This window comes from Rhinopithecus roxellana, chromosome 2 (assembly GCF_007565055.1).
Source record: "Rhinopithecus roxellana isolate Shanxi Qingling chromosome 2, ASM756505v1, whole genome shotgun sequence".
NCBI classification, from domain to species: Eukaryota; Metazoa; Chordata; class Mammalia; order Primates; family Cercopithecidae; genus Rhinopithecus; species Rhinopithecus roxellana.
The window spans coordinates 27,267,722-27,282,489 of record NC_044550.1 but is presented as its reverse complement, the minus strand read 5'-3'; the positions used below and the strand labels follow the sequence as shown (position 1 = coordinate 27,282,489).

Sequence of the window (14,768 nt, the reverse complement as noted above, 5' to 3'; positions counted from 1 at the left end):
AGATGGGGTTTTACCATGTTGCCCAGGCTAGTCTTGAACTCCCGGGCTCAAGCAATTCACCAACCTCAGCCTCCCAAAATATTAAGACTACAGGCATGAGCTACCAAGTCCACCCATTCTTTTTTTAATATCTTGACAACAATTGTGATGTTTTTCTATGCTGGCAAGAAAGTGATTACGAAGGTTCTCAAGTGTTCCAATAGAAGGTACACTTGGGATATTTTCTGAAAATTCATTTGGTAGTAGTTCCAAAAAAGGGTATAAAGATCTTTTGGTGATGTGATTCCCCTTATGTAATAGATCATAAGGAAAACTTCAAAAGGATGGACAAATATTTAGGAACATTGCAGCACTATCTACAAAAATTATAACAAGAGGAAAGTGTCCATCGATATAGATTTGTGTCATACTAAAATGGAATATTCTGCAGTAACATTTAACTATGGTTTTAATTAACAAAATAGTAATTAAAAGTTGTTTGTCTAATGTGTAGATATTAAGTAATCCTGATGATATGTAATTAAACATTATCTAAATACTGTGAGGAAGTGTGTAGAGGTGCTCTGAAAGCATGGTGCAAGAAAATAAACTTAAGACCTAAAACTGAAGGACAAGTACATATTGCCTGAGTGAGAATAGAAGGAAGGTGGAGTAGAGGATATAGTATATGTTAAATACATTGGATATAAAGAATCATGGCACATTTAAAAAGCTAAAAGAATTTCATGTGGCTTGTGGGAAAATCCTAGGTAGAGACCTATAGGACTCGAAGCTGAGAGGCAAACTAGAGCTAGAACCATTTGGCTGCTGCCATTTGTTGAGCAACTGAAAGCCTTTGATAAACGGTAGCCAGTGTGTGACTACCAGACTTTCTCTTACAATACATCAAATTATCTGCTATTTGAAGAAACTGAAATAGGACAAATGACTCTTTGGAGAAATCACACTTGAGGCTATTGCAATAGACCTACTGAGATATGGAAGTGGTGTAGACAAAAATGGTAAGTAGAAGCTGAATGAAGAATAAGTATTCAGAGATATATAAACATTAAAATCAAGAGAATTTGATGAGAACATAGGGTCACGGATGAAACAAATTTCCAATCTGGGCACCTAGATGATGGCCAGACATTCCCATGAAAAAAGGATCGTTGAAGTATACAGGAGGTGGTGGGGTGGGGTGGGAGGTGGGGACTAAAAAACTGTAGATTATGATCATGGTGAATGAAACCCTTCATTATCAAAAGAACAGTAAAGTCAGCTGACACTCTGGAAGAGGTCTGAGTTAGAGACACGTTTGTGAAGCAGAGGTATGAAGCCATGGCCATGTAAATGGTGAAATCACCCTAAGGAAAGAATTTAGAGATGAAAAGTGCAGAACAGGATGAGGCGCCAAAAAAGATAAGAAAATATAGCCAAAATAGAAGAAAAAAATATTCAGGAGTGCAGTGGCACTGAATCGAAGGGAAGGGAGCACTGCTAGATGGAGGGGTGGCAACAATTCCAAAAACTGCTAAAAAATCAAACCGTTAGGCAAAGCGAAAGATGTGGAGGGAAGTGGAGCCCTTACCAAAAGAGTAAAAAAGAGCAAAGCCAGATGGATTTTGGTGAAGAAAGAAGTAATTGGAGGTGAAGAAATAGAGGCAGCACTTGCAAAAGACTCCAAAAACGTGATTTTGAAGGGGTAAAACAGGACACTGGTTTATTACATACAACCTTTAATACATAACCACTTTTAATACATACAAAGTGGAATTGAGAAAACATCGTCTGTAGTAGTGGTGATTTGATAAGTCATTTCCAAAGAAAAAGAGAGGTTAAAGGCCCGGAGGAGAAAATAGGTAACTAACTCTGTGAAGATATAAGAACGAATGGCTACAGGAAATGGCTTAGATGGTGAGACCAGTGGCAGCCCTGCCTCCATTCCGAGTTCTTAACTTTTCTTGTGTTGGGATTCTTCCAGCTGTCTGATGGTTCCTACGAGTGTTTCAAAAATATATTTTAAAATCATGAAACTAAATATATAAACAAAATAAACTGCTATGTTAATGTGAATACTTTTTCAATCAGTAACAAACTTTTTAATTAAATCATTATATGGTAAGTTCTAATGATGAGTCTAGTACTATAATAACTTTGAAATAGTAGTGACCATAAGCAACATTTTGATATATCTAAGACACCAGTAATGGGATATAAAATAACTGATTTTTATTGGTGGTAAAATCACAACCACAGTACAATAAATACTGTGGCTGTTGTCTATATTCAGTCCATTCAGTAATTTCTGAAAACAAAAGCTTTTTGTTTGTTTGTTTTTGTTTTTGTTTTTTAATGGAGTCTGGCTCTATCGCCCAGGCTCGAGTGCAATGGCGTGATCTTGGCTCACTGCAACCTCCCCCTTCCGGGTTCACGCCATTCTCCTGCCTCAGCCTCCCAAGTAGCTGGGACTACGGCACCTGCCACCATGCTCGGCTAATTTTTTGTTTTTTTAGTAGAGACGGGTTTTCACCGTGTTTTGCCCAATCTCCTGACCTCGTGATCCGCCCGCCTCGGCCTCCCAAAGTGCTGGGATTACAGGCGTGAACCACCGCGTCCTGCACAAAGAGTATTTTTGTCGTTTTTCTTTTTTTTCTTTTGCTGATCCAAGTCCATAGACACACTGTATTCTATCAACAGGCCTATGTTTAAGAATCCCTGGGTTGAAACTTAAGGGATAGAAGAGGGGAAGAATGTAGACACTGGTAAATCCAAAGGCCTGAGATAGAAAAATTGAAGTGACTGTGATGGTCGCCTGGAATGAGTTAATCTGATGAAAAGACGGTGATAGTTTCAGGACATAGCAGTTTGAGAAGAGGAGAAAAAAGAGGATATGAAATCATCATACAGTGGTGGGATAAAGCTGACAACAGAAATGTAAATTCACCTACAGCAATGATGGCCTAATACAAGTGGGTAATCTTGAAGTTATGATGGTAACACTGTATTATATACCAAAATCCCAACGATGTGAGTGCATTTTGTGTATGCACAAATTTAGTGCATATGCAAATTAATATCAAAGTAAAGAATACTAAAAGGGAATTTTTGAAGGGTGTAGTAGGATAACAAGTAATTTCATTTTTTTCTTCTTTTTCTTGATTTTTCAAAATTTATTTAATAAAAAATGTATTACTGAAAACAAATACTGATGTATAGAAAATGTGACATTGCAAACTGGAAGGCAAGTAGTTGGGATCTAAAACTTAGATTGGAAGTAAAATTTATAAACTGCCATCAGAATTTATCTAATCCATGAGTCAGTATTTCCCACAAGGTAAAAGAATTATGTCTTTCTCACTTTGTGAACACTCATTGCAAAGCAAGATAAACTTATTTTTTCAGTAGACCAAAAGCTTTAAAATGTGAAGCCTTAAAGTTTTGAATTTAAGCAACTGAGGAAAACGTCGAACATTTTGCTAGCATGGTCACTACTTAGAGCAGATTTAAGTGAATCTTTTTTTTTCACATAGATTAAACTAGTTCAATAAAAGCGAATCTTTATGATGTGTGTGCCTCTCTGAGCTTGCTTTTTCAAATAAATTCTTTGAACATACATACAGGCTTGAAAGGAATTATTTTTTCTGATAATACTTTTTTATTGCTGTATGGCAGTGAGTAGGGCCCCACACTGCTCCACATTTCAAAATAATGTAGCCTATTACTTAGCTAGTCCCATCTATTCAGTAAATACCATAAATCCAAAGCTCAGCAGGTATAATTCAGAAACTCCTACAAATGTCACCTGCCACTGTAATTTCTACCCCACATTTTTATAATGGACCTCGCAGAGGAGCTATAGTGCTATTTTTCCATAAAATATGTCCCTTTGTGACTTCATGGTCATATTTTTATGCTAATCCACTTAGCTGCAGGAAATAAAGAAAAGTTGGTGCTAAGCTGGCATAAGTCAATATAGAACAGATTAAGCACAGTTTCATATTATCACTGCTTAAGGTAGACATTTTAGCATTACTGTATTAAATATGTGTGTAGTGTGTTTCTTATTCTTTATAGAAATTATATAATTTCTACACATTTTGTTAAAATGAGTTATATAATCTATATACTCAGCATAAGGTATACATATGTAAAAATATCAATAAATATACAACAATGAGAGGACTTCAAAAGTGTGTGCCACTTATTAATTATTCTTTAACCATTCACCATTTCCTAACCATCTTTACTTTTCTAGTTATTTTTATTTCTAACTCACACATAAGATCCATCACTCACACATAAGGCCAGCCATTACACAGTCATAAACAGGGACCAGTATGCTTCCACCTTTACCCTACGCTAGAATTTCTTCAAATTCACTTTCCGAAGTCACAACACTTATTCCCACACACTTCATCTACCTTTGCTCAAACTTACCTTAGATGATGAAGTTCTCTTAGTTTTCATATGTGTTTGGTGTTTTGTTTTGTTTTGTTTTTCTGATTCTCACAATCTTTCTCCTTACATTTTAGCTCAAAAGCTTCAACCGTTGAAAACTCCTTTCATGCTGCAGTCAGAATTAATCACTTACTGATCTGGCTGTCACAGCAAGTAACTTCTACCTCTAATCAAATATGTCAAATATACAACTTTATTCCTATCTATGGTCTCCCACACTAGATCTGATTTCTTTGAAGAGAGTAGTTGTGTCTTATATCTTTTTATCTCCAGCATCTATCTCAGATCTTTGTTCTGGAAAGAAGCTTAAATAATGCTTGTTAAATTGTATTGACTGTTAAATTTATCTCTCACTGAGCTGGGCTGTCTCCTGTTTGACCAATGATAGTTTGATGTGACTCAGGATTTGATACTGAAAAGTAGAAGTGAAGCAGTATTCGTAAATTTGCAGGTTTAGGTAGAAACCCATGTGAGAGCAAACAGAAAGGACCTTGGGTGACATCAATATGAATATGACACCTAAACAAGGATGAGAAATGGACAGCAGCTTTCTCTGTACCCATAGCACCTGCTACACAGGGGTATTGGGAAAATGTTAGAATCTGAGGGAATGGCTGTAATGAAATGATGGCCCAAGAAACATGTATGACTACTCTTAAAAAGACTGTTCTTGCAAAATCTAAATTTTTCATCAGGCTTGATTTGTCTGGTCTCTGACATCTTCTCATTCTTAATAATATCCACGAAGAAAATCCTCACATCCTATCTCTGCCTTCCATCTAACCACTTTAGACATATAACTACAAGTTTATGTGCATACCACTTGATATATAGTGAAGGCTTGTACTTTAACTTACTTTAAAGTAAGCAGTATGCCAATGGGTGTTCCAGTGTATGCAGTTGTCATTCTGTTTCATTTTGTTCATTTTTTTACTCTAAAATTAAGTATTTAATTTGTTATTCTTTTGTGACATAAAGGACACACACACTTATACACACACACCAAGCACACACATGCATGTGCTCACGTATACACATATGCATATCTACACAGGCATTGAAAAAACTAACTTTACAATTGACTTTCTTGTTAAAGCACCAACGATCACATGAAGATCCAGCTGCTCTGAGGTTCAATTTCTATGAAGTTATTTCAGCAGGACATTGGGCTCCATCTGACTTAAAAACTTTGCAGAGAAGATGCCTAGTACCTGGATGGTATGCAGTCCACATAGAAAGATGGCTAACTTACTTTGCTACTTCTCAGGTAATGTCCTGAAATTACTTTCTTCTGCTTATTTTATTATAATGTCCTGAAATTTTATATTTTATCATAATAAATGAAATGTCCTGAAATTACTTTCTTGTTTATCATGATTGTATTGCACTGACAAGCAGAAAATGTGAATGAACATTGCCACAGACGGTGATTTATAATCAGAACAATTATAAGTAAGGAAGAAATGTGCATTTTACATTTTTAATTTTATTAATACTATTGACATGATAAATATCTCTAAAACACATTCTTGCAATCTTCTTTTGAATAGTAGCTAGTCTCAGAGTGATAAGTTCTCCACAGGAGACATCATGTGATTTACAGGCAACAACTCTCAACTACCAGTACAACAGCCAGTTAGACAACAACTTTATGAAACACCACATGCAGATAACTACATGATGTTTGTTCTGTATGGCCCTTATAAGGAAAGAAGGTCATTCACTAGGCTGCCAAATGGGGAGTGTTATAATGGCTACAGGAATATGAGATAGACCAAGAAATAAGGATTTGAAAAAAGGCATCCATATATATATTTTTTTTGTATTGATCTTTAAAAAAAAAAAAAAAACTTTTAAGTTCTGGGCTATGTGTGCAGAACATGCAGGTTTGTTACATAAGTATACATGTGCCATGGTGGTTCACTGCACCCATCAATCCGTCATCTACATTAGATATTTCTCCTAATGCTATCCCTCGCCTTGCCCCACACCCCTGACAGGACACAGTGTGTGATGTTCCCCTCCCTGTGCCTATGTTCTCATTGTTCAATTCCCACTTACAAGTGAGAACATGTGGTATTTGGTTTTCTGTTCCAGTGTTAGTTTGCTGACAATGATGGTTTCCAGCTTCATCCATGTCCCTGCAAAGGACATGAACTCATCCTTTTTTATGCCTGCATAGTATTCCATGGTGTATATGTGCCATATTTTCTTTATCCAGTCTAAAATTGATGGGCACTGGGCTGGTTCCAAGTCTTTGCTATTGTGAATAGTGCTGCAATGAACATACATGTGCATGTGACTTTATATTAGAATGATTTATAATATTTTAAATACATACCCAGTAATGGGATTGCTGGGTCAAATGGTAGCTCTGGCTCTAAATCCTTGAGGAATTGTCATACTGTCTTCCTCAATGATTGAACTAACTTACTTACGCTCCACCAACAATGTAAAAGCGTTCCTATTTCTCCACATTCTCTCCAGCATCTGTTATTTCCTGACTTTTTAATGATCACCATTCTAACTGGCATGAGATGGTATCTCATTGTGGTTTTGATTTGCATTTCTCTAATAAATAGTGATGATAAGCTTTTTTCCATGTTTGTTGATCGCATAAATGTCTTCTTTTGAGAAGTGTCTGTTCATATCCTTTGCTCACTTCTTGATGAGATTGTGTTTTTCTTGTAAATTGTTTAAGTTCCTTGTGGATTCTGGATATTAGCCCTTTGTCAGATGAATAGATTGCAAAAATTTTCTCCCATTCTATAGATTTTCTGTTCACTCTGACAATAGTTTCTTTTGCTGTGCAGAAGCTCTTTAGTTTAATTAGATCCCATTTGTTAATTTTGGCTTTTGTTGCCATTGCTTTGGGTGTTTTAGTCATGAAGTCTTTGCCCATTCCTATGTCCTGAGTGGTATTGCCTAGGTTTTCTTCTAGGATTTTCATGGTTTTAGGTCTTACACTTAAATCTTTAATCCATCTTGAGTTAATTTTTGTATAAAGTGTAAGGAAGGGGTCCAGTTTCAATATTTTGCATATGGCTAGCCAGTTTCCCCACCATAATTTATTAAATAGGGAATCCTTTCCTCATTGCTTGTTTTTGTCAGGGTTGTCAAAGACTAGATGGTTGTAGATGTGTGGTGTTATTTCTGAGGCCTCTGTTCCTTTTCATTGGTCCATATATCTGTTTTGGTACCAGTACCATGTTTGTTTGGTTACTGTAGCCTTGTAGTATAGTTTGAAGTCAGGTAGCATGATGCCTCCAGCTTTGTTCTTTTTGCTTAGGATTGTCTTGGCTGTACGGGCTCTTTTTTGGTTCCATATGAAACATCAACATCAACATAAAGTAGCCCTACACAAAACCCCATCCAAAGGTTATCAGCCCCAAAGATCAAAGGTAGATAAATCCATGAAGATGAGGAAAAACCAGGACAAAAATGATGAAAATTTCAAAAAACTGAATGCCTCTTCTCCTCCAAACGATTGCAACTCCTCTCCAGCAAAGGCACAAAACTGGACACAGAATGAGATTGATGAATTGACAGAAATAGGCTTCAGAAGGTGGGTAATAGCAAACTCCTATCAGCTAAAGGAACATGTTGTAACACAATGCAAGGAAGTTAAGAACTTGATAAATGTTACAGGAACTGCTAACTATAATAACCAGTTTGGAGAGGAGCCTAAATGGCCTAAAGGAGCTGAAAAATGCAGCATGAGAACTTTGTGAAGCATACACAAGTATCAATAGCTGAATCGATTAAGCAGAATAAAAGCTATCAGAGATTGAAGATCAACTTACTGAAATAAGGTGTGAAGACAAGATTAGAGAACAAAGAATAAAAAGGAATGAACGAAGCCCCCAAGAAATGTGGGACTATGTGAAAAGACCAAAGCTAAAATTGATTGGTGTACTTGAATGTGACAGGAAGAATGGAACCAAGTTGGAAAACACAATTCAGGATATTATCCAGGAGAACTTCCCCTACCTAGCAAGACAGGCCAACATTCAAATTCAGGAAATACAGAGATCACTACTAAGATACTCCATGAGAAGACCAACCCTAAGACACATAGTCGTCAGATTCTCCAAGGTTGAAATGAAGAAAAAAATGTTAAGGGCATCCAGAGAGAAAGGTCAGGTTACCTACAAAGGGAAGCCCATCAGACTAACAGCAGATCTCTGCAGAAACCCTACAAGCCAGAAGAGAGTGGGAACCAATATTCAACATCTTTAAAGAAAAGAATTTTCAAACAGAAAAAAGAATTTCATATTCAGCCAAACTAAGTTTCATAAGCAAAAGAGAAATAAAATTATTTAACGAGAAGCAAATACTGAGGGATTTTGTCACCACCAGGCCTACCTTACAAGAGCTCCTGATGGAAGCACTCAATATGGAAAGGAAAAACCTGCACCAGCCCTGCAAAAACACATCAAAATATAAAGACCAATGACACTATGAAGAAACTATATTAACTAATGTACAAAATAACCAGCTAGCATCATGATAACAGATTCAAATTCACACATAACAATATTAACCTTAAATGTAAATGGGCTAAATGCCTCAATTCAAAGACATCCGATTGACAAATCGGATAAATAGTCAAGGCCCATTGGTGTGCTGTATTCGGGAGACCCATCTCACATGCAAAGACACACATAGGCTTAAAATAAACGAATGGAGAAATATTTACAAAGTAAATGGAAAGCCAAAAAAAAAAAAAATACAAAGTTGCAATCCTAGTCTCTGATAAAACAGACTTTAAACCATTTAAACCATCAAAGATCCAAAAAGACAAAGAAGGGCATTACATAATGGTAAAGGGATAAACACAACAAGAAGAGCTAACTGTCCTAAATATATATGCACCAAATACAGGTGCACCCATATTCATATAACAAGTTCTTAGAGACCTACAAGACATTCAGACTCCCCCAAAATAATAGTGGTTGACTTTAACGCTGCAGTGTCAGTATTAGACAGAACAATGAGACAGAAAATTAACAGGATATCCAGGAATTGAACTCAGCTCTGGAGTAAGTGGACCTAATAGACATCTACAAAACTCTCCATTCCAAATCAACAGAATATACATTCTTCTCTGCACCATATAGCATGTATTCTAAAATTGATGACATAATTGGAAGTAAAACACTCCTCAGCAAGTGCAAAAGAATGGAAATCATAACAAACAGTCTCTCAGACCACAGTGCAATCAAATTACAACTCAAGATTAAGAAACTCACTCAAAACCGCACAACTACATGGAAACTGAACAACTTGCTCCTGGATGACTACTGGATAAATAACAAAATTAAGACAGAAATAAAGAAGTTCTTTAAAACAAATGAGAATAAAGAGACAATGTACCAGAATCACTGGTACACAGGTAAAGCAGTGTTAAGAGGGAAATTTATACCACTAAATGACAACAACAGAAAGCCAGAAAGATCTAAAATCAACACTCTAACATCATAATTAAAATAACTAGAGAAGCAATAGCAAATAAATTCAAAGGCTAGCAGAAGACAAGAAATAAGTAAAATTAGAAAATTAGAGCAGAACTGAAGGAGATAGAGACATGAAAAACCCTTCAAAAAATCCATGAATCCAAGAGCTGGTTTTTTGAAAAGATTAAGAAAATATACGGACCACTAGCTAGACTAATGAAGAAGAAAAGAGAGAAGAATCAAATAAACACAATACAAAATGATAAAGGGGATATTACCACTGATCCCACAGAAATACAAACTATCATCAGAGAATACTATAAATGCCTCTATGCAAATAAACTAGAAAATCTAGAAGAAATGGATAAATTCCTGGACGCATACACCTTCCCAAGACTAAACCAGGAAGAAGTCAAATCCCTGAATAGACCAATAACAAGGTTCTAAAATTGAGGCAGTAATTAATAGCCTACCACCAAAAATACCAAAAACAAACAAACAAAAGACAGGATCAGACTGCTTCACAGCTGAATTCTACCAGAGGTACAAGGAGGGACTCCTCCCTAACTCATTTTATAAGGTCAGCATCATCCTGATATCAAAACCTGGCAGAGACATAACGAAAAAAGCATAATTTTACATTCTGTCTTCCAGCTCAGGGCAAGTTAAAACCCTAGTAGCTGGGCCTTACCATTGACCTTTTTCCAGTATTCCTTTTTTTGGAGATGGAGTCTCACTCCATCACCTAGGCTGGAGTGCGGTGGCATAATCTTGGCTCACTGCAACCTTGGCCTCCTGGATTCAAGCAGTTCTCCTGTCTCAGCCTCCCAAGTAGCTGGGACAACAGGTATCTGCCACCACACCTGGCTAATTTTTGTATTTTTAGTGGAGACAGGGTTTCACCTTGTTGGTCAGGCTGGTCTTGAACTCCTGACCTCAAGTGATCCACCCGCCTGGGCCTCCCAAAGTGCTGGGATTACTGGTGTGAGCCACTGTGCCTGGTCTTTTCCAGTATTCCTTTGACAATTATGATTTTCTAGGGCAGTGATCCAATGATCAGTAAGGCTGGGACAAACATTTCCCTCTTCCCTCTGTCTTGTTTTTTTAAGATTAGATGAGTGATTTTCATTTGGATGACCACTATTTCTGAGCTCTAAGCTCCAGGGTCAGCTAATAGTAATTTGGTAGGCTGGATAATTATCTGATCACACAACAAATGAAAAATTATGTTTCTACTAAAGTACTAAATCAAGAAAGTGTCTATGTTTACTTCTAATTTACAAAAAGCAAGTTAAGGGTGATAACTTGATAATTCACAAGAATTGATGCCTATGGCAAACTTTATTGTTTATGTGGAAGGATGGAAGAATAATACATTTTCAAATGTATTCTAAGTAGGGCATATTTGCTTCCCATCCACACTGATCTAATTTTTGAATGCCACACCAGGTAAAGGAAGGCATCAGTCTATTCAATTTAATTTTGTTCTTCATAAAGTGACTATTTCTGACTTTACAGTTGCTAATTATTGATGGACAGCAGCTGAGATCTGACCCAGCTACTGTGATGGATGAAGTCCAGAAGTTTCTGGGAGTTACACCTCATTATAATTACTCCGAAGCACTAACGTGAGTCTATTGTCATACTTGATTTCATTTCCATTATTTGCCATCATAAATTATCACTGGTAGGTGTGTATATAACATCATTAATACTAGCTAGAATTTATACAACCTATGCTACCTACAAGCAATCAAAGGAATCTCCTCATCAATCATGTAGTGTTTCTTATTTATTTATTTATTTATTTATTTATTTATTTTTGAGACGGAGTCTCACTCTGTTGCCCAGGCTGGAGTGCAGTGGTGCGATCTCAGCTCACTGCACGCTCCGCCTCCTGAGTTCACGCCATTCTCCTGCCTCAGCCTCCCGAGTAACTGGGACTACAGGCGGGTGCCACCTTGCCCGGCTAATTTTTTGTATTTTTAGTAGAAACGGGGTTTCACCGTGTTAGCCAGGATGGTCTTGATCTCCTGACCTCGTGATCCACCCACCTCAGCCTCCCATAATGCTGGGATTACAGGCGTGAGCCACCATGCCCGGCCATGTAGTGTTTCTCTTTCAAATACCAGAAATACTTTATTTTATAAAGTATATTTTATATTATTGTAAATTCTTCTTTTTGTGAGTTTTCCCTGTACCAGTTCGATTAAGTAAATTTTTCACTTGCCCACCTGTGCAGAAAGTGTCCTAGAAATTTAGGTTACAAAGGTGAAAAAGATATTGTCTCCTCTTTCACATAATTTGCAGTTTAGAAAAGAAATGCAATATTTAGGGCAGAATTGGGAAATTAGTATATTCGTGTTTTATTCTGTATTTATTAAATTACTTATAACCAAATATAATCATGTACACTGTTCCAGCTATTTATTGTTGCATGACAAACCATCCCAAAGCCTACTGGCTTATAATGACCATTATTTTATTATGCTCATGGAATCTGTGGGTAGGAATTAGACAGGATGCAGAAGGATGGCTTGTCTTTGCTCATGATGTTTAGAGCCACAGCCTGGAAGACTTGAATATCTGGCTTTGACTCAGATGACTGGGACCTGAAATCATCTGGAGTCTCCTTCACTCACATCTCTGAATCCTGGACTGGCATGGCTCAAAGGCTGAGATCAGTGGATTGGTGACTGTCCATGAGGCCTCCTGGATGACTTGGCTTTCTTACACTGTGGTGGCGTGTTCTAAGAGGGAGCAATAAGTCAAGGGAGCATGTGGTCCAAGACAGCCAAGTCCTTCTCTAACCTAGACCTGCAAGTCACACAGTTTAACTTAGGCTACATTCTACTTATTATAATAGTCACTAAAGCCAGTCTAAATCCAAGGAGAGAAAAACAAGACAGCACCTCTTGATGGGGTGGGGCAACATCACCAGTGGGAAAGAATGTGGGATGGGAGATATGATTGCTGTCATCTTGGGAAAATAAAACCATATATGTTTATAATTAAAAATGGGAAGAAATGTAAAAGAAGCAAAATGACAAACAAAAACAAGCAGCCAAAAGATACCTTAAAAGAGATTGTACTTTACTCATAAAAGCTTCTCCCACAAAGTCTGATACAAAACCTGTTAAATTTTAGATAAAATTCTAACAAGCGCAATTGTATAATTTCCCATTTCACAGTAGATTAGACTCAGCAATTAGACAATTAGAGAGGCTAACAGAGGAACAGGAAAAGCAGTAATAAGATTGAGTTGTTCCTTATCCACTAAAACAACCTTAATGAAGTTTTTACCTACACATGGAAATAACGACAACACAAGGCATATTCCTGTTAATTAAGTAAATGAAGCTTCCTATAATATGTTTGTATTAATAGTTACTGATGTTGGCTTTTTTTCCCTGCCTCTCAGCAGTAGTTGAAGTCATGTTTCTATCCTGTTTATGACAAATAGTTGCTTATGGTTCAATAAACCTGTAAAATTACACTTTTGAAGGAGAGGTTACAAACAAGTACAAAATATACGGTTTTAATATGTCTCACACATCACAAAAATTAATAACTATAGTGACGTTCAGTAGAATAAAAAAACTCAAACCACGACCAACTCATGTGCTAAAAGTTGCCTAACAGTTATATTGAGGAAGGTTTTGCATCTTAATTTCACAATTTCATGCCTACTAAAGTAAAACCATAAAGCAATGAATTGATGTAACTTAGAGAGGATAAATGTCCTTTGTTAGACTTAAGGCATATGAAGTTGCCAATGCAATAAATGAAACCAGTACAGCAAAATCATGTAGATTCAAGGTTATGACAACCCCATCTAAGAAAAAAAATGACTTTCAGTATTCTGGATGGCTCTCCTTTCTCTGATTTTATTAAGCTGTGCCTCACAACAGCTGCTGTGGAAAACAAGGAGAGACCACAGCCCATCCTGAGACCACGGCACTACCTGAGAGCAAAGGAGATGCTCTCAGCATGTGTATAAATATGTTGGCTTTGCTGTCAGGGTTGTATTTTACTTTAATGAAGTTAAATATTCTCATCCTGAGGCAGAAAACAATGTTTAGGGGCACTGTTATGCCAACTTCCTCATCTCATTTTATACAGCACGCTGAATTGGTTTTCCTCTTGAGAAATTAATGAAAACAGGAGAAAGGACTCTGATAGGCAGAGAGCAGATTGAAAAGTCCAGGTTGGAAATGACTCTGTCTTTCTTTTATCCATTTAACTAGTGATATATTTAATTTTAATTTACAACATGTACTAGGACAACTTGGACTGCAAGGTTCAGGTCTCTAATAATAGGTTGGGCAAGGAACTGTGAAGAAAACTTCCCTCTCCCCCTAAATGAATTCACATATGTGCAGAAGCAAATTGCAGGTGCACCGGTATTATAGGAATGGGCCCAGGGCAACAAAATATTCTGCAACTAATTAACTTTACATCCCAGTCAATTATGCTTCATCCTTCTAAAACATCTGCTGAGCAACAAAAATGCAAACCTTTTCGATGTTTTATGCATGCAGCAAGTCCTGTAGTAATGAACTTAAAATTTCCCTTCTTATTTGGTTCATTCTTCCATTTTTACTCTCCTGTTAGTCCTAAACAAAAATTCTTATATATTTGACTTTTTAAAAAGAATTAGGCCACACATCCTTTCTTTTGTAACTCAGTGCAGCTATGGGAGCAAAACAGCATTAGAGTTTTCTTTAAGAATATGGGTACCTGAATTATCTAACAGAGTATCTGCGTTCAACAAGAGAAATAAGAGGTAGTCTAATCTTCCACTTTATTTTTACACTTCTAATTTGTTTTTTGAAAAGTGTAAGCATTTTGAACTATAAAAAATGCAATATT

At 36.7% G+C, this 14,768-nt stretch overlaps 1 protein-coding gene across 1 annotated transcript in view; it reads left to right on the top strand.

Annotated features, from left to right (window-relative positions):
• Nucleotides 1-14,768, top strand: part of LOC104675970 (bifunctional heparan sulfate N-deacetylase/N-sulfotransferase 4) — a 315,780-nt gene that overhangs the window by 298,375 nt on the left and 2,637 nt on the right. Inside the window, exons 12-13 of the mRNA XM_030918169.1 lie at nucleotides 5,537-5,707; nucleotides 11,415-11,524. Of these exons, the coding sequence (XP_030774029.1) occupies nucleotides 5,537-5,707; nucleotides 11,415-11,524 (281 nt within the window). The remainder of the gene's footprint in view (nucleotides 1-5,536; nucleotides 5,708-11,414; nucleotides 11,525-14,768) is intronic.